This window comes from Squalius cephalus (genome assembly GCF_949319135.1).
Source record: "Squalius cephalus genome assembly, chromosome: 3".
NCBI lineage: Eukaryota > Metazoa > Chordata > Actinopteri > Cypriniformes > Leuciscidae > Squalius > Squalius cephalus.
This window is the reverse complement of record NC_137124.1, coordinates 13,169,951-13,190,342: the sequence shown is the minus strand read 5'-3', so window position 1 is coordinate 13,190,342 and position 20,392 is coordinate 13,169,951. Positions and strand designations below refer to the sequence as shown.

The following is a 20,392-nucleotide window of genomic DNA, read 5'->3' as shown; positions in this document are numbered from 1 at the left end:
AAATATTTGCATTATAAAAATAGGCTTTTTGCAGATAGCCTATAGGCTATAAAAAACCGTCAAAACTTGTCTTTCTGCAGTTACTGAAATATATCAAAGATAATTATTTTAAATGTACTAACTAGAGCCCATGTGCATAAGTGTAAAAATAGGATGATTTCTGAGAACTAGCAAACCATAAATAATTTATTTTTAAAAATGATTCATTGTTATCAATATAGTGGTGCGCATTTTAAATATAGCATAAACATTACTCAATTGCCTATATTTTATTAATATTATTAGGCTATATTAATATGTAGGCTTTTTTATCATATATTGATAATATAAAACTGCCCCGTTATATATCAAAGAGATTCCCTTCTTTAGGAAACACCAAGACAGAAACAGAAGCATAATTCTCCTAATTCTTCACTTGAAATATAGGGCAATAATCACGCCAGACACGTCTTGAAAATCGAGGCTAATGTGAGAGCATGGAGTTCCCCTGATATGTTGCATGCATGGCTGTATGAGAACTATTTTCCAGCGTGACGTAGCGCGTCATCTGACCAATCGCTGACGAGCTGAGGCTGATATTAAGAGAAAGTTTACAGTGAGTGAGGGTTACACCGTTTTTTCATTCTCACTGACATTTCCACTCCAAACGGGATTCAAACGTGACAACACGGTCTGGACTCATGAGATCGTTTTAATTTATTCAAACGCAAGGGCTTGAAACTGCAGGATATTGATCAGAAGTCAGAAATATCCCGGTAAGTTAAGAAATACTGCATGTTTTTCCCACCGTCCTCAGTAAAGCAAATGCACGGCATATCTTCATTAGGAAAATACATTTGATTATCCTATCTTTAATATGCGTATTTCCTCCGGTTTATGTCAAATTTAGACATAGGCCTACATATTTCTGCTTTTGAAATGGCTATTTTAATACATTTTCATAACATGTGATGAATTACGTCAATTCATCAGTGCAGATACAGTAGCCTACACACGTTACATCAACACAAAATAAGTTTTTATTACATTAAAAGCACCTTTCCATTTTAAGAACAGTTTTAGGAACGCTAGGGAACGCAAATTAACATCAGAATTAAGTAGGCTAAGTGAAAGAACATGTAAAACTAGCTCTCCATTTTTTCCACAGCAATTAGAATTAATTTGTTTACTAAACATTCTTCTTTCCTAATAATAATAATAATTGTGAAATCGGAGGTGCCTTTTCTATTAATATTTTACGTTAAACGAGACATTTTTGTTATTATTATAAAAGAATAAACAACAATAAAAGAAAGTAAACAACATAAATAACTAAATCTTATATGAAAAACATCAACTAAAAAAAAAAAAACTAAAAAAAAAACGTTGGTGGTAAGTACATTTATTTGGTTCCCAAACTGTATAGCCAATTGATTTATAAAACAATCTGTCAGCCCGTTCGTCACTTTTTTTATTTTTATCGATTCACTCTTTTGTGTTCTCCTGAAGTATGACGTCAGTCCCATTCCCTCCCCTCGTTCTTCTTTTCTAAAAAGTTTCCAACAGAAGACACAGTGACCACTTTGCCCAAGAGCGAAACGGCTATACACGAGATTAGGGATTACTTTTCACAACTTCGTATTAGCAGTTACTAATCTCAATTGGGCTAATTGCTTTGCGTGTAGAATTGCTATCTGCAGGGTCCGTGTGATGCGGAGGGGTTGTATGGCCTGGAGGCTGATGATGCGCCCTGAATCAGACCACTTCCTAAATACACCTCATTAACACGGAGAGGATTTACAACTGATCTAAATGACAAATCAACAGCCACGGCACAAATACTAAGCTTCTAGGGCTTTCTATTTGTCGGGTTAGTAGGCTATGCATTGCAGTGTCTTTGCTTCTTTGTAATACATTTGAAATAAAAACGAACATATAGGCTATTAAGGTGCATTAGAGTCATCAGAGGCTGAAACAGATAAGAAGAGCTCATTTGTGGAAACATTTGCAGTAGTAAGAGAGAAACTCTGCACGGCCGATATGGGACAGTGCTGTTCATTATCCGTTCCCATAAGGCCTTTTTTAACTCCTTGGCAGCGTCGTTTGTCTCCACAGTCAGGAACGCAATGGTTCTCAGGAGCTCTTATTTACCTCCTAGATAGTTTATTGATGAGCGTTGACTTTTTCCTAACTTTGCATACGCCGGGAAGTCAATGCAATGGCTATCGTATAGGCCTATATTTTCTTCTTTTCTTTGTAAAATTCCATCAGCTCTTAACCGGCTCCCATAGACTCGGGACTCGTGCTACGACAGCTGAATACGGGTGCGGAGGAGTTGCTGAAATGTAAAAAATTATATGATCAGTAAGTTATGACAACATATGTTTTTACATTGCGCCTCAAAATAAGTTAAGCAATCGTCAACTTTAAAAAAATAAATAAATTATGCAAGCTTCAACTAATTTTTTAAGTCAGTTTAATAGCTAGCCTCATTTAAGTTGAAATGACTTAAACATCCAAGCTGACTGTACCTAAAAATGTAATGCAGCAACTTATTTTTTACAGTATATATATATATATATATATATATATATATATATATATATATATATATATATATATATATATAGCCTATATATAGCCTATATACACAATATAAATTATTTGCACAGTTTAGGCATAAGTGTAGATTTCTAAACTAGGCAAATATGGGAACTTATATCTGAGTTCAAGACGTAGCGCAAAAAGAATATAGAATTTTAAAACTGGATTTGTCTGTCGATATACAATAGACACTAGCTTACTTTGGAAAGAATGGTTGCTTTACAACAAGCCTTTAAATTAGCAGAAATTCAAAACCTAATATTTATTATCTTGAGCTACAACAAATTCAAACTACCTCAGGGACCAGTAATATTGTTTTATTTTATTTGCATATATCCATCTATTCTCCAAACCGCTTGGTCGCGGGCTGTTGCAAACAGAAAGTTGTAAACAGATGTCATCACTATTTGCGACTCCGATTAACGAGCTGTAAAATTAATGAACAGTGAACAATTTAGGGGGCCACGTGGACACTGAGGTAGGCTAACCTCCACGCGCAGATACGGTGCAAAAGCGCGTGAGTGTCAACAAAAGCACGTGGAGAGTGTTTGCGTTTGTTTTAGCCAGTTGCACTAGGGACCATTTGCAAGTGCACTTAATGCACAGAGCAAACAGGTTCTCCTTTTGAATTCGCAGCTGTCAACAGGTTGCTTTCTTTTATCAGTGTCATGGAGGGCCAGATCTCTCAGGACTTAAAAGCCCCATGCAGCAAACAAACAAACAATCAATCAGGAATATTCAATAAAACAGATTTTCGCTGTAACACTTAACAACAGTGTCCATACACATAATTACGTTCAAATAATTAAGCAGGCCTTCTAACAATTATAGCTATAACAATTATAGTATAAAAGCAATTTCTTTTCATTGAAATATTCAATAAAAAGTGATCACTTGACTTAATTTAAAAAATTGAGGAAACCCGTTGCCTTAAAATGATTAAGTAGGCTACTAAATATAAATTCATGCTTAATCGAAAAAAATAAGTAGGCTAACGTGGAATTGTCAAGTTCACAACTTATTTTTTTCAATTAAACATTAAGTTTATTTACATAATCATTTTAAGTAAGTGAACTGCCGAGTTAGGCTACTTATCACACATTTCGAGGCACTGCAAAACATGATTTAAATAAATTATGTGATGTTTCGACTTAAACGTATTCGTGTGATTGACTTAAAATATTAAGTTTAGTTAACTTTAGTTTAGTTAGGTTGGATATTTAATTTATCTCAACAAATTTTAAGTTATAACTAATTGCAGCAACATTTTTTACAGTGATACAATTAAATAAGTTTTAAGTCTAATGAAAATACATAAGACAAAAGAGACACTAAAATGTATTTTCTGAGTGAGCTCAATCCCAGTGGTGAGATTTAAGCAGTGCATCCAACAGAAACAGAATGCTACACCATTGCATAAAGCAATATTGAGTGAGTTTGAGAGGGGGCGCTCCGCATTTGCATGCGCGGAATGATTAGTTGGTTCAAAAGTGGCCTGTTTTCTGTTCTGTGATGGCAGAGGGTCACTGCTTCTCTCTAATGGGCCAGTAAAGAGCTGCGACTGGGAACAGACAGACTAAATACATCAGTACTATCACCAATCAGGATAGGTGTGTTCAACTCCGTCTCTCTCTCTTTCTCTCTCTCTCGCGCGCGCTCTCTCTCCCTCCATGCGCCTTCACTTTCTCACTCACTCACTCACTACACATGCGAGCACACACACACACACACACTCTCAATCCCTGAGCAGTCCTGACATCTCCGCTCACTGTCAATCTGTGTCTCCTTCGCAGGGAATTTCCTTCCAGATAGAGGGACGCTGGAAAAAACTATATTTTAAGAAATTACTATTGGAGATTGTTTCTTTCCCAGTTTCACTATTTTGCTCGGAAGGGCTCAGGCGGTGGAGCAGAATGCCTCAAAAAGGTGAGTGCGCATGCTGAAACTAAAAGTTAGTTGTTCGTGTGGGATCCAGCACTATTTTACTGGAGTGATCCACCTTATTATTATTATTATTAATATTTATTGACATTAAGATTATTGTTAGGGGTGTTTCCCAAGTCATACAAATAAAAACGCGCTGTTAATAGTTTGTAGGCTAAGTGTAAAACTAAATTAGGCTACTAAATAAAGCTGAACTCTCAGATTATGTTGTATTTTTTCGGACTACTTTTTAGGCAGAAAACCGCTTCTGTTTATGTAAATATGTATCTGTGAGATTAAAGAGTTCGATGTCACATTAGGCCTGAACAGTGTTTTTTTTTTTTTTTTGCGGAGCACGGGAACGCACTGACCCGTTGAGGAAAGGTGTCAGAATGATTCATCAGCCGAGTGCCTTCTTAAAGATTTCCCTGAATCTCACGAGGACCTGCTTGTTTATTATTATTCGCATGATAGGAATATTCGTATTTAGAGTTTTTGTAATTGGTAAAAAGGAGAGATAATAAAGTTAATTTTTTTTTATTATTTAATGCACTGTCAAGACTTTCCACTTTTGGGTTACCATATATATAGCCTAAAAGTAAACATCAGTACATTGCACGAATGAAATGTAATAAATAAAATTATTAGGTAGCCTAAATAATTTAATTTTCATTAGGCTAATTTAAAACCTTAAACAAACCACCACAGCGGACTCGTTTATTTTAGCATCCAGCAAATATTCACCAGGCCTACTTATAGAGCATTAGGACGCTCAAGTCCTCTTAAACATTCACTAAATAAATGTAGCGACAAAAACACAAAAGATTTCCCCATCGATGGCAGTATAAGATGATTAGGGCATGTTAATGTCAGATCCTTCAAAACTTCCCACTGCGCTTTTGTACACGTACAGATGCATGTCTGCATGTGAATGATGTTTATGGAGAACTCTGTTTCCTGAATAAGCATGTTTAATTAAAGCAATTGTAGTTAAGGATTACACAAACGAAACAAATGCAGATGAGATCCTATTAACCTCATAAACAACAACAACAGCCTGTATAGGACGTTAGATAAATCATTAACGGGAACACGCAGAGTCGCAATGCATGGAGCGAGTGCGAATTAAAGGAGCACAAAACAATTAACATTTGCTGTGATTAAGAGCTAATAAGGCTGTAAAGGTATTTAGAATTTACCTTCGGGTTGTAGTTTCCAATCGACGTAGCCTAACTTTTTTTTATTAATCTTTTTTTTTTTTTTTTTTTAAGATATAGGCCTACGGCACTAAAACAATAAAAAAATACCACACTTATGAAGGCAAATTACAGCTGACAATCTCTTGACATATTATATAAATAGAATAGAATATGCTTTACTGCTCAATTTCTGGGAAATTCATCTAGGACAACTATTACAAAACATTAAACTCACATAATAAATTAGCCTACTTATAACCAACAATCCAATATATATATATATATAAAAACTAACAGTATACCAATCTGACATTGGTTCTGGACAATTCTACTGATTAGTTTAACCGCAATTGGCACAAAATAATATATATATATAACTAATTAACTAATTAGACAATTTAATTATGTATAGACTATATTAATTAGTTTCTTGTGTGTGGTGGGGAAATTATCAAATGAAAATATAAGAGTTAAAAGATTAACAAAAAATAATTATTTAGAAACAAATCCACAAAATGTTTAAGGGGAAAAAAACAACAACTTTAGAACACTTAAATGCAAATTTTTAGATTGTATAAATACAAATTTACTGACATGTTAAAGTTTATAACACTTTTTCAATTAAATTTAAAATGTTTAAACACTTTCAGTTCTTCAACCTTGGGAAGAGAGCGAATGGAAACGGACACACCGGTTTTGTTATTTCAGCGTCGGGAGAGAAAATGAAACGAAAGACTTTCCTTCCCTGGGCCCCTTTTTAGCAATGTCGCTGAATAGATCCTTTATTGCAATTGTTTTTTCCCAATTGAGCACCCTACTGGGCTGTTGCATCCTTTTACAACCCCTAACAACCCACACCCGTTACACAAACACCTACAGATATTTATAACGCGAAATTACTTTTCTATTTCCCCAAACCTCACAAACAGAAACACGCATTGGGGTTCGGGCACCGGGGTCATGGCCGTCAGGAAAGTGACAGTGGATGCTGTGTGTGTGTGTGTGTGTGTGTGTGTGTGTGTGTGTGTATGGTCGTCTGGGGGGCAGGGTGCCCTCGGCTCTTTGTATTCGGGCAAGTATTGGTACGTTTGGTGGGAGGTTGTGTTGCTAGTTGCAGAGGCCGAGTTGTGATGGCTGGGTTTGGGTATAGAAGGTAAAAGAGGCGCATTGTTGAGCTCCAGCAGGCTTTGTGAGGATCCTCTCACCCCCTCCAGTTCTCACTTTTCAGAGCACTGATGCGAAGTAGACAGCGTGTGTCACTGTACACTTTTGACGGGAAGATCTAAAGAGGAAGGTTGAACATATTTTAGGCTACAGACCACCAAGAAATTGAGACGTGAACTCTTCCATTCTATATATTAGATTTTACTTTTAGGAGCCTATTTAATACCTCAAATCAATTTCTTCTGCCATAAAATAAAACGGCAGGTGCAAAATGCTGCGTAAAATGCCATGTACAATTAAAAAACTCTCTATTATATATTAAAAACATGACTCAATACAAGTCATTCGAACTAATATTACTCTTTTGCTCTATCCTAGGAACGATCTAAATAGTCAGAGGCAAATGAAGGGCTAAATTTTTAAACGGACAGTCAACTTCTGTACCAGGCAAGTTTTTAAAGCTGAAATTCCTCTAGAAAGGATTATTCCCAAATATACATCATTTAACCCCCTTGTGCGTTGAGATGCATCGGCCGTAAACGCAACGCCGCAATTGTTGCAAAACTGCAATTAAAAAAGAAATAAATCTGGACTTCACAACTAACCCTATACATTTTCTTTGTGATTAATAGAATACCATAACCAACCCACGTGGGAATCAGGAGTGGCGTCCATGATGCAAAACAGTAAGTGCAATTCTTATTAAGCCACTCGTGTGTTTTTTTTGTTTTTTTTTCTCTCCAACGGCTGACTGTTTTTTCATTTACGATTAAACTTTAATTGCCGTGCATGATGGGAAATTATATAATAGGTGCTAAAGTCTGATTTATGGTCAAATGAAGACGCATTAAAAATGCGCATTATATATTCCCCCCCACATACATGATTTGACGTTAATATTTAAAGGAAAAGCCATAGGAATACAAACTGCATTTTTCATCCATGTCGAGCTTACATTAATGAATGGCTGATGGGGGAGGAGATGTTTATTTCTGCTCGAGTTGGTAACAAATAAATGCAGCTCTGGCTGAATTAATGCAGAACATTTGCCAACTTCCACAGACAGTTCCCGAAACAGCTAATGCATGAAATGGGACACATGAAATAGTTTGATGATTCCAGGATTTGATTTCAAGATTTTCTGTGCTTGCTTGAGGGGGAAAAAACACGAGTTCTGTTAGTCTGTAAACGGCTCAGTGTCACTTAGATCTTGCATTTGGGTCTGACACACGATAAATGCTTGGATTAGCTCTCTGAGATTATGTAATGTAATCACATTGTTCAGTCATATGTACAAATATTTCCAGACCTCATATAATTAATGGTATAATTTATGTATAGAAAGATAAATTGAGAAATTCGTATTCATGCACCAGAAACTGTTGTTTTAAAACCCAGTTTGCCCTGGAGATTTAGGATTGATGTTTAAAATTCACAACATATGTTTCCCCATTAGTAGGGGAGCAATAAAATACAAGTCTCATTATGACTGCCACCAGGCCAGATCTACAGTCCTACACCATGGGGAATTATATGATTATTAAGACTTAACCTTTGAACTGTGAAATGACAGGCCGGGTCATGTTTCTGTGTGATGGTGACATCAATCAAACGGATTCATGGAATCTCCTCCTTACGTTCAAGAGTCTATTAAATCCAACTAATCCAGGAATTATTGAAGACAGAGAGGATGGCAGTGGATTATTCCACTGGATTTAGAGAGATTACCACACGTTTGTTGTGCAGCATCAGTGCTTAAATGAATCAGGTTCATTAAAATTAGCCCGGTTGGATGTGGTATTTAAAACGTAGGGTTTTTTTTCACAGTATTATTTGAATCACCAATGAATTTTAAAGGGTCAGATCAGAAAGAAATACCTTCCTTTCACTTTTTTTTCCTCTGTATATTTCAAATTTAGACACTTGCATTTCCCACAATGCTCCAGCAGATGTTGGGTTTGTTACAAACAGTAGGACGGACTCAACAAAAAAAGAAAGCTTTGTCAGATTTAATATGTTTAGAAACACGCAAGCCCCTGTCCTCGTGCGTTGCTCCTGTAGCTAGAAATAAAAGGAAGCCTCCCTTGAAGGCAACAAGAGCAGAATCCAATTTTGTCTGATATCCAAATGCAGACAGAAAGGGTCGTTTTATCATGCTACTATTTGTCGTGACGATGCGTTTTTCAAAAGCAGAGCAGTGTCATATAAAGTGACAGTCCTGCCACAAGTACTTCAGCTGATCTTTTCAATGAGCCTTCCATGCATGATCCGAGGCGACCTCCGCCTATTTCCAGAAATTAAGCTCAAACTTGACGTGCAGCTAGCTTTATTCTAAAGACAAATGTCAGAGAGGCTCATCATATTTTCCCCCCTCTTCTTCTTCTATATTTGGAGCTTATTTATTGCTTAGGAGCTCGGGCTCCTGCAGTCAGACGAGAGAGGAGCAGAGAGCTAGAGCACACACACACTCCGGGGAGGCTTTTCGTAGGGATTCGCCTCTGTTTTGTTTTTGTTGCTCGCTTTGAACTGACTTTTCACTGGACTTTCACATCGCATCAAAATACACAGAACTGGTATGCGCTTTTCATATCCTTCTGAGACAGTGCTCGTGTTTGCAGTGTATCTAATATCGAATTGTTTTGCACATTGTTTTTTTTAACGGACACTCCAATGGAAAGCGCTGCTGCCGTATGCTTTGCGATAATTGCTCTCTTTCTGTTGTTCCTCAGTGGCGATGTGTGTGCTTATTTATTAGGGGATTTGTTAGTCTGGTGTGAATGAGAGTTTCCAAACACTGACGCACGGTCTTGTGGAAAGCTGTTCTCTTGAGGACAATTTGATTATGAAAATTTCAGTTCACTTGAATGGAGATGTTCAGACTCAGAGGTCATTTCATCAGTCGATTCTGTGTGTTTGTTGATTGATTCGAGTCTAGCGCATGACATTCCAGTGTTGATTTGTAGGGCACAATGAGCTGTGTAACAGCATTCAAAACTAGGCGTATAGCTTATTAATGATGGAAAAACTTTAAAATTCATTCAAAAAAGTTTCCTTTGCTAGCTCAAGTTGTTGAAGTGCAATGCTTTTGTAGAAAGTTCTTGTTATTGATTACACTGACATGTTATATTGTACAACACGGACATTGCAAATGTAAAAACTCAGCCTTTTTCTCGCTAATCTGACTCGGGTCGTCAGTAACGCTGATCAAAGAGAAGCTCCAAGAAGTGGAGCTTTATTCTGGACAATGGGACACCACCCATTGAGGGAATGTTTTCGAGGGGGAAAGACGAGCCAATTTGTTATGTCTCCATGTGCCACAGGTCACAGTGGCGTCAACCAGCTCGGCGGGGTTTTTGTGAACGGCAGACCGTTACCGGACTCCACCAGACAGAAGATCGTGGAACTCGCTCACAGCGGAGCGCGACCCTGCGACATCTCCAGGATTTTGCAGGTGACCCTGAAGCCCATTAGTACATCCAACAAGCTTTACGGGACCTAGTGATAAGTCATATCATGGTCACACAATGTCCATGTTACAAATAGTACAGCTGAATAAAATTAATTACAGCAATAACAATAACAATAAAAAAAAAAAATATTCAAGATGCTAACCATTTGTATTGCTGAAGCAAACACTCATGTAAAGTGTGACTAATTAGCTCTCAAAACTTTTAAACGTAATGAAATCATCCTAGCAATTTTAAGGCGTATTTTCTGTGTTCATAGACCCATGATGATGCAAAAGTCCAACTGGACAATAAGAACGTAAGCGTATAATTGTTTGAAGTACATTACTTTATTTCAATTTAGTCTTAAATAATGTATGTGAATTGTGTATATTGCTGTCCATTCAGGTGTCGAATGGGTGCGTGAGCAAGATTCTGGGCAGATATTATGAGACCGGCTCCATCCGACCTCGAGCCATCGGAGGCAGCAAACCGAGAGTAGCGACGCCTGAAGTGGTCGGGAAAATAGCACAGTACAAGAGGGAGTGTCCCTCTATCTTTGCCTGGGAAATTCGTGACAGACTACTGTCTGAGGGGGTGTGCACCAACGATAACATACCGAGCGTGAGTGCAAATTATGATTCATCTGCATCATTTGATTGTGCAAACGTCATTATGCACTTCTTATAAACCACATTTCTTAATAGAATGCATTTGTATACATGTATTCTTGCAATTGCAATGCAATTTTGCTAATTATTTCGCATTTATCCAAATTGCTCAAATTTACGGGTATAAACACAAATGGCATTTATGGACGGAGCTATGATGGAACAGAAGGAAATAAAATGGCATTTTATGGCTGATGCATTAAAACAGTAATTGACTGACTGCCTTCTTTATACCTTTCAGGTGTCGTCGATAAATCGAGTCCTACGCAACCTGGCTAGCGAAAAGCAACAGATGGGTGCAGATGGCATGTACGACAAGCTGAGAATGCTCAACGGGCAGACCGGCACGTGGGGCACGCGCCCGGGATGGTACCCTGGTACGTCTGTGCCAGGACAACCAAATCAAGGTGAGACAGTCTAAAAGTAATAAGAGCATCACTGTCATGAGCAAAATTAGAATAACAACAACATAAAGGCACAGCAACAACAAAAGCAAAAAAAAAAAAAAAAAAATAAATAAATTATATATATATATATATATATATATATATATATATATATATATATATATATATATATATATATATATATATATATATATATATATATATATATATACATATATATATATATATATATAAAGATTTTAAAATATATTTTTCATTATAAAAAATTATATTATACATTATTATCTCATTTTCTTACTATAATATTCATACTGAAATTATATGAAAATATACAAGTAAACTATATATTCAATTATTATTTAAAAATATTAAATAAAAAAGTATACTATTCAGTATATATATATATATATATATTAAAAACAATTTTAAAATATGTTAATATTATTCATTATAAAAAATTCTATTATATTATTATTATCTCATTTTCTTACTATAATATTCATACTGAAATTATACGAAAATATACAAGTATACTATATATTCAATTATTATTTCAAAATTTTAAATTAAAAAAGTATACTATTCAGTGTATCCTTATGTAGTATATAAGAATGTACATATTTTATATTATTTTTAACTTGACAAAAATTCTGCAGTATTTTATTCGTTTATTTGTCCTGAAAAAGTGAAGGAAATCTCTTGCAGTCATTAGGTCTATATGTCAATCCATCCCGAGATGCATTAGATGAATATACAGAATCTAGAATTGCGTGCCATTGACATGCTTGGATGAGAAAAGGCCACTCATTAATTGAGAAGTTAGTGCTAATTAATCGCTCATCTCAATACGGCTTCTGTCTGGGTCTTGGATCTGCGTGACTAGGAACAGAGTTTTCGGCGGAGGTGTCCATGCGGTACCACCTGCCCCCTCCCCCCTCGACATCATTTGCACCCCATGGGGAGTGAGAGAAAAGCACTGTGTGTCCCGGGACAAAAGATGTTTCTGTCACATGCAAGAATTTGTGACAGGCACAGCTCGGTCTCTCTGTAATTGCTCATTAGAGGCTGTTTTTTTTTTGTTGTTGTTTTTTTTTTTTGAGGGAGAGAAAGAACATCCACAGGCTTTTGGTTAGAGGAGACAATGATACAAAGTTTAGTTGATGAATAGTTAGTTTCTAATCAGGTTGATGAATCCTGCGTGTGGATATTCACAGTATCACAAACACTATCTGATATCATAGATATTAAATAAGAATAATGCAAGTGATCTTTTAATGTATTTGTGTTGCTTAAAGGGATAATACACCTTTAAAATGAAAATGCTCACTCTCATGTCTTTATGCTTTAAAGACTTAGTTCAGAAGACTTGGAGTTTAGCGCACAAGTACATGGACTATATACTATTTTTGGAGCTTAAATGGCATTATCATGAACTGACACTGAATGTTTTCTTATACTTTTAAAACAACAGCATACAGGTTAGAAATGACAATGATTTTCATTTCGCGTTTACTGTTGCTTTAATAGCCTGGAGAGATTCTGGTCAGATTGGAGAGACTTTTCCAACCCATCCTAACTAAGCAAGCAAAGGTCTTTCAATGGTCATCTCCTGTTGAACGTATAAATCCTAACTGGCGTTTAACAGGGCAGGCCTGGGGTTCTTTGATTAATGACAGTGGTGTGTAGAGGTTAACATACTGAACTGAAAGGTCTGTTGACTAGATCCTTGTGTTATACAATGCTGAGCACTGCATGCCTCTTTTTGTTGTTCCTTTCCAATTGTGCCCTCGGGAGAATTTGAGCCTGACGAAAAAGGCCTGGCAGCCCATCTCTGTCTGCACAGTTTAATGGTTCCCCTCATTCTTCTGGTGGTATTGTGTCATTGAGAAAAGCAGCTCTCTATTCAAGTGTTGGTGGTCACCTCAATAGGTCCCTGGACACCCATATGGTGAATAGCACTAAGAATCCCTATACATTATATGTGCTGTGTATGAAAACATCCAAGGGAACCTGAGGATGATTCAATGCGTTTCTTTTGGTACTTTGTTACGGAACTATGGAGATAATGCTGACAATTCTTGCCTCAAGTCTTGGGGTGTATTCACACCAAATGCTAATTTTACATCTGAAATAAGTCTGAAATATTATATTAATTATATTATAATATTATATTATACAAAATAATTGTTTAATAATTTTATTTATTTCTATTTTGTAGGCATACATATATACCGTATAATATATATATATTAGGGCTGTCAAACGATTAATCGCATCCAAAATAAAAGTTTGTGTTTACATAATATATGTGTGTGTATGGAGTATAATTATTTTCTATATATAAATACACACACATGCATATATATTTAAGAAAAATGTGTTATTTATATATAAAATATTTATATATAATATAAATTATATATAATATATATATATATATATATATATATATATATATATATACACAGTATATACATGCAAATATTTCTTAAATATATACATGCGTGTGTGTATTTATATATAGAAAATAATTATACACCGTACACACACATATATTATGTAAAAACAAACTTTTATTTTGGATGCGATTAATCGCGATTAATCGTTTGACAGCCCTAATATATATATATATATATATATATATATATATATATATATATATATATATATATATACACACACATATATACCGTAGGCATACATATATATATATACATATATATATATATATATATATATATATATATATATATATATATATATATATATATATATATATATATATATATATATATATATATGTATATATATATACATGTATGCCTACGGTATATATGTGTGTGTATATATATATATATATATATATATATATATATATATATATATAAATAATGATTTGAATGCATACAAAATATGACTAATAATAAAATAAATAAAATAAATAATAAAATAAATTTGTTATTTTGTATTTTTTTATATACTACATTATAAAATACAGAATAACACAATTATATATATATATATATATATATATATATATATATATATGCATGCTATATATAATGATTTGAATGCAATCAAAATATAAATGTGTTACATTGCAATAATAAATAAATAAATAAATACTTTGCAAATGTATATTTTTTTTCTCAATTCATTTCACATGCAACTCAGTGGTTATTACTAAAACTGAATTAAAATAAGGCTAAAATAAAATAAAATGAATGAAAAACTTAAAACTAAATAAACGTATACTTTGATTAGAAATGTTGCTTTGACAACTATCTTTAATAAATAAGTTTAAGTTGAAGTACTAAAATGACAAAAAAAAAAAAAAAGACAAAAAAAAATAAAAAAAATAATAATAAAATATATATATAATAAAGCTATATATAAAAAAAATACTAATTGACAACAATATGCACATAACAAATTTACTCAAACTTAAGCTAGAAATAAAAATTTAAATATAAAAATAAAAGCGAATTCAAAATGTTATTAAATGCTATATTATATACATAAAACAAAAATAACACTGATGCAACTCAAGGTAATGCAAAACGTGGTTTGCGTGATAATTCTACAATTTTCACCCTCTTTATTTTGCAGATGGTTGCCAGCAACCGGACAACAGTGGCGAGAACACTAACTCCATCAGCTCAAACGGCGAGGACTCCGACGAGACTCAAATGCGGCTGCAATTGAAACGAAAACTGCAAAGGAACAGAACGTCGTTCACTCAGGAGCAGATCGAAGCCCTGGAGAAAGGTATGCATCAAGTGTAAGAATCACGTCTCCCATATCCTGCTGAGGTTCAAAGCATAACCTTTGTTTTCACATCGGTTTTAGAGTTTGAAAGAACCCACTATCCAGATGTTTTCGCAAGAGAAAGACTTGCAGCAAAAATTGACCTTCCAGAAGCTAGAATACAGGTGAGAATATGGTAATAGGTCAATTTTAATACCATACCATAACTAATGCATGTTTACCATCACTACTGTCTACATCTATGCTGACCTTCTCTGTGCCTGCAGGTATGGTTCTCAAACAGAAGAGCGAAATGGAGGAGGGAAGAGAAGCTGAGGAACCAGCGAAGACAAGCCAGCAATTCCTCCAGTCACATTCCCATCAGTAGCAGTTTCAACTCGAGCGTCTACCAGGCAATGCCACAACCCACCACTCCTGGTAAATGGCAACCTAAATTCTTGAGGATTACATATAAGGCATAATGTCCTCACACCAAGTCCAAACTGCATGAATTTAGCAGAAGAACATCGTTTTGGTTGCGCTAAGGCTCTGTGTGACTGTGCGGATGAATATGGTTCTTTCGCCTAACTAAACAGAGAGAGATTATCCACTGCTCATAAACATTCACTACTAGGCTTAAGAGATATTACCAGCTTAGATGGAAAGGATCTCAAGTTGACTAGCTTTTTTTTAAACTGGTGATTCCCCAGAGGTTTGAGATTTAGCTGCTCTATGTCAACCTTTCTCGTATATTGTTACAACTAACCTCTCGCACACCATACACGCGTCAAAGTAATTATGAATATGACGAGACATGCAAGGGCGAATTATGTCTGCACGCAATTTCCAGCAAAAACCATCCCGCTATATCTAAAATTAAAACACGTATAACAGGTTTACCATCGTGAATCAGGGTAAGACAAAAACACATTTTGGAAGAAGGATTGATGATTTATTGACTCAATTTAGTTAATTTTGAATAAAAAAAGTTACAGTGTACCTTTAAAAAACTTAAACTAAACAGAAATTTGAAATGTTGGCTTGGTTTTGAGTTTAAGTTGAAGCACTTAAATTGTTAACTGGAAATAAATTAAAACTAAAACTGAAATAAAAATAAACCAAAATAGCAATAAAATGACAAAAGCACATAAAGAAATGTCCAAAAATGAAACCTTTTCTTTTTCCCCCAGTGTCCTTCACAGCAGGGTCAATGCTGGGCCGCCCAGACACGGCTCTGACCAACACGTACGCGGGTTTGCCTCCGATGCCCAGCTTCACAATGTCTAACAACCTGCCTATGCAAGTGAGTAGCATCATGAACAACCGTTTCCTCCTCTACCCTTGATAACTGGATTAATGTGCTGTGTGTGATGCTTCCTTAAGTGTCTCTCATTCCATCACCCAAGTCAAACTCAAGTTTAACCCAAACTCCTGTGTGTTATAGAAACTACAGTTGTGCCTGTAGATATAACTAAAGCTATATATTTATATACATATATTCTTGTTTTTTATAGCCAAGCCAGACATCTTCCTATTCCTGCATGTTGCCCACCAGTCCGTCTGTGAATGGGCGAAGCTACGACACATACACACCCCCTCATATGCAGGCACACATGAACAGCCAAACAATGGCAACTTCTGGTACCGCCTCAACAGGTAGGCAGAATAAGTTCATTGTGCGATTAACAAACTCACCCTATAGCACATTTATGCTACCGTTCAAAGGTTTGGGGTCAGTAAGGTTTTTGTTTTGAAAGAAATTAATACTTTTATACAGCAAAGATGCATTAAATTGCATTAAAGACGTTTATAATGTTACAAATTCCATTTGTCAAGGAATCATGGTCTCCACAAAAATATTAGGCAGCACAACTGTTTTCAACATTGATAATAATAATAAATGTTTCTTGAGCATCAAATCAGCATATCAGAATGATCATGTGACAGGAGTAATGATGCCGAAAATTCAGCTTTGACATCACAGAAATAAATTACATTTGAAAATATATTCAAATAGAAAACTGACATTTTCAATTATTTCAAAATTTTTAATGTATTTTTGATCAAATAAATGCATCCTTGGTGAGCATACGAGACTTTCAAAAACTTTTGAACGGTATATGCATACACTCTTTTACCAGTTTGTTCACATTTGAGTATGTATTGTCTGATTGTTCTGTTTACTTTTAAATGCATGATTTTGTGTATCTAAAAATGTGTTTCTTTGTTCCTTACCCATTTATGTAACATTTTTGTTTTGTTTTTAGCATTAACACTTTAAAAAAAGACCTTTTCAATGTCTAATCATTTGTGATGATCCATTGTCCTTTTCAATCTATACAAATTCGCACATAACACCCAAGCTTAAAGTTTGCAAAGGAACGTGTTTTTGACCTACATTCTCTCTCTATTTCTAGGACTCATCTCCCCTGGAGTATCTGTCCCTGTCCAAGTTCCCGGAACTGAGCCAGACATGTCTCAGTACTGGTCAAGATTACAGTAAAGAAAAGAGTTACTTCGCCCTTTGACTTCCACACAGAGACTAAGAGAGAACCTGGACCTCTGCAGCAGTATTTTCACAAACACACAGACAGACACACACAAGCAAAGACGAGGACGAGACGGCGTGTGGTCTCTTTCCACAGTCGGAAAAAACTTCACGGCACTACCTTTAGGAGGAAAAAACGGACGCTAGAGAGACTTGAACGGAACAAAACGCAACAAACCTCTGCTACATCCACATTTTTCGAACTCCATTTTTTTTTTTTGTTATATTTGTACATTGGCATTTCTATGTAAAGAGGAAAAGACAATTTAACAGCCAAAAGATATGTTGGTCTCGCATCCATTTGAAATGGCGGAGAACAGAACAATATATTGTGACTGTTTTCTACTGAGCTAATATCAGGATTATGGATCAGACTGCATACAGGCCCATATCAAACCAGTGAAGCAGAACACACACCAAGAGGAGGAGCCCATTCATGCGCCCACTAGATATTTTCACTTTGGGAGAGTTGCCGGCTATAAGGACGAGGCTCAAATCAACCCACAACGGCTTCAGTTGATGACACTATTGTATCTACTAAAGGAACAACAGCCATTATGTAAATTACTGAGTACTTTATGATTATGTATAAGGGTTTGGAGATAACTGACTAACTGATTCTGAGGCCGTTTGCGCTTGATAACTTATAATTGTGACGTCTCATGATTGGCATTTTATAGTACGGTAGACTTTGGCATCAACATAACATTCATCCATTCTGCTACTGTCCAATTGTGAGTATTTGTTTTCCCTCTTGGAATTATCGCGGAACATAAATATATTGTTATTTGTATTGCCCCGAGAAAAATAAAACTAATTGTTTTATACAGATTTTCATGCATTGTTAAAAAAAAAAAAGGCAAACATTTCTTTAGGTCAGGTACAAGTTGTCTATTAGGTATAGCTGTATTATAGTGTCCTACGGTCAAATAATTTTGTGAGACTAGAAATATTTAATTCCAATAATTATGATTAAAAATGCTTGACAGAGTTTTTTAAAAAAACGTAAGTGTTTGGCAGTTGTTTACAAGTACATATCAGACTTAAACCATTGTTGATTGTAAAAACAGACCAAAGCCTTTGTATTTCATCTATTACACAACAATCTTAATCTTCTCTCTTTTTTTTTTATTGTTAGTCTTGTGTTGCTACATTTTGTAAAGGAAAAAAAACGTCGTTTTACATTCTAGTACACTGGCTTCAAGTATACCTGACTGCGGCTTAATCACGCAGTCCTTTATTTATGATCGACAAACATTTGTGGTTTGAAAAAACATGTTGACATCTCTTGAATTCTGCGTTTTTGTTGTGTACCTGAAACATGAACACTTGTAATGGTTTTAGTGTCAGAGCAATGCTTTGGAAAGCGAAAAGGTCTACCCTGTCTTGCAGATATTTCAATTTAATTTTATTTAAAAGCTTTCTAAATGTATTTTGTGAAAACTATTAAAACATTTTGTACAGTATCTGTTTCCGAATTTCCTTTTAACATGCATCGTTTTCAAAAGTATTAGTTATAATTGAAAACATGACCACCAACTTCCCATTTAAAGACACACCAGCATGTCAAAACCCCTCTCTTCTCTCCACATACCTCATAACCACCAAAGAGCTCGTGAACAAAGGCACCAGCCGACTCCACACAACTCAGACATCACAAAAACACACCACAATAGAAAAGGCCTATGCCATTCAGCACTGCCAGCTCTTGTTTTGGTAGAGTTACGATGGTCTAAAAGGAAGGGAAAAAAGCGAGCGCGCGTGGGGGGAGGAGAGAGGGGGAAGAAACGAGAAGAATAAAGCGGTCCGAGCGAGCTCAGGGTGAGCGGAGGGAGAGATGAAGCGATTGTGTGGCAGAATGAGTTATTTTGCTTCACTTGCTGTCTCAGCGGGAGGGCCGAGGGGAGAGACACGGAGAGAAAGTGTCCGCGTGGAAGGGTTTTTGGGGGTGGTAGGTCGGTCCTGAAGTTAGTTGGGTCAGGTAGTGGCCTATGGGACGTCAGGGCAGCTCTAGACTCTCTCAAACGCACCTACAAAGACAGTAATGGAAAGAGAAAAGGATGGAGAAATCTTGAATCGCAACTAAAGCCAAGTTATACTTGGACAAAACTGTTATATTTCACTATCAAAAAGAGTATCTTGTGCATGCAGTTATAAGCTCAAATTAATTGAGAAACTATGTTTGTTCTTTAAAAATATTCATGTGACTATTTAAGTGCACTGCTAAAATTAAAAATTGTGAAAACTAGATGATCGTATTCAAATAATTTAAAATAAACTGAGGTAATTCACAAAAATAAAAACGGTTACAATAAAAACTGTGAACACTGACAGCTATATCTACTTACAGACAACGAAAACGAGGCTATGAAACAATAACGCGTGTATAAAAACATACTTGCCTGATGAAAACATGCTTTCACAGACAGCTTTATTTATTCGCAGAAATTAAAATTTTATGCATGCATGCATTTTTATATTACAAATACAGTTCCCCATAAAGTCAAGCTGGGTCACGTCAGATGAAATTTATGTTGAATATTATAAATGCAAAAGGATCTTATTGTAATTAAATTGTAAATAAATGCAGTATCTTATTGTGTCTAAAAAATGCTTTGAGTTAAAAAATTATGAAAATGTCCAGGTCACCTTTCACCCCAAAATAAAGTATAATTCCTTCAGGAAAAAAAAAGCCTATTTTTAG

The 20,392-nt window shown here is 35.4% G+C and overlaps 1 protein-coding gene across 8 annotated transcripts; it reads left to right on the top strand.

Moving 5' to 3' along the window:
- Positions 1 to 603: 603 nt before the first annotated feature.
- On the top strand, positions 604 to 19,153 carry pax6b (paired box 6b). 8 transcript variants are annotated; one of them, XM_079866655.1, is made up of 14 exons: positions 605 to 755; positions 4,377 to 4,509; positions 7,248 to 7,316; positions 7,502 to 7,555; positions 10,190 to 10,320; positions 10,596 to 10,634; positions 10,724 to 10,939; positions 11,228 to 11,393; positions 15,003 to 15,161; positions 15,243 to 15,325; positions 15,428 to 15,578; positions 16,331 to 16,443; positions 16,655 to 16,796; positions 17,558 to 19,153. In XM_079866655.1, the coding sequence occupies exons 4-14, from the start codon at positions 7,543 to 7,545 to the stop codon at positions 17,641 to 17,643; spliced, it is 1,299 nt and encodes a 432-aa protein (XP_079722781.1). In that variant the 5' UTR covers positions 605 to 755; positions 4,377 to 4,509; positions 7,248 to 7,316; positions 7,502 to 7,542; the 3' UTR covers positions 17,644 to 19,153. The 8 variants fall into 8 exon arrangements, with proteins under 8 accessions (XP_079722778.1, XP_079722782.1, XP_079722779.1 ...); XM_079866652.1 differs by lacking the exon at positions 7,248 to 7,316 and having other exon boundaries at positions 604 to 755; XM_079866656.1 differs by lacking the exon at positions 10,596 to 10,634 and having other exon boundaries at positions 604 to 755.
- The last annotated feature ends 1,239 nt before the right edge of the window (positions 19,154 to 20,392 follow it).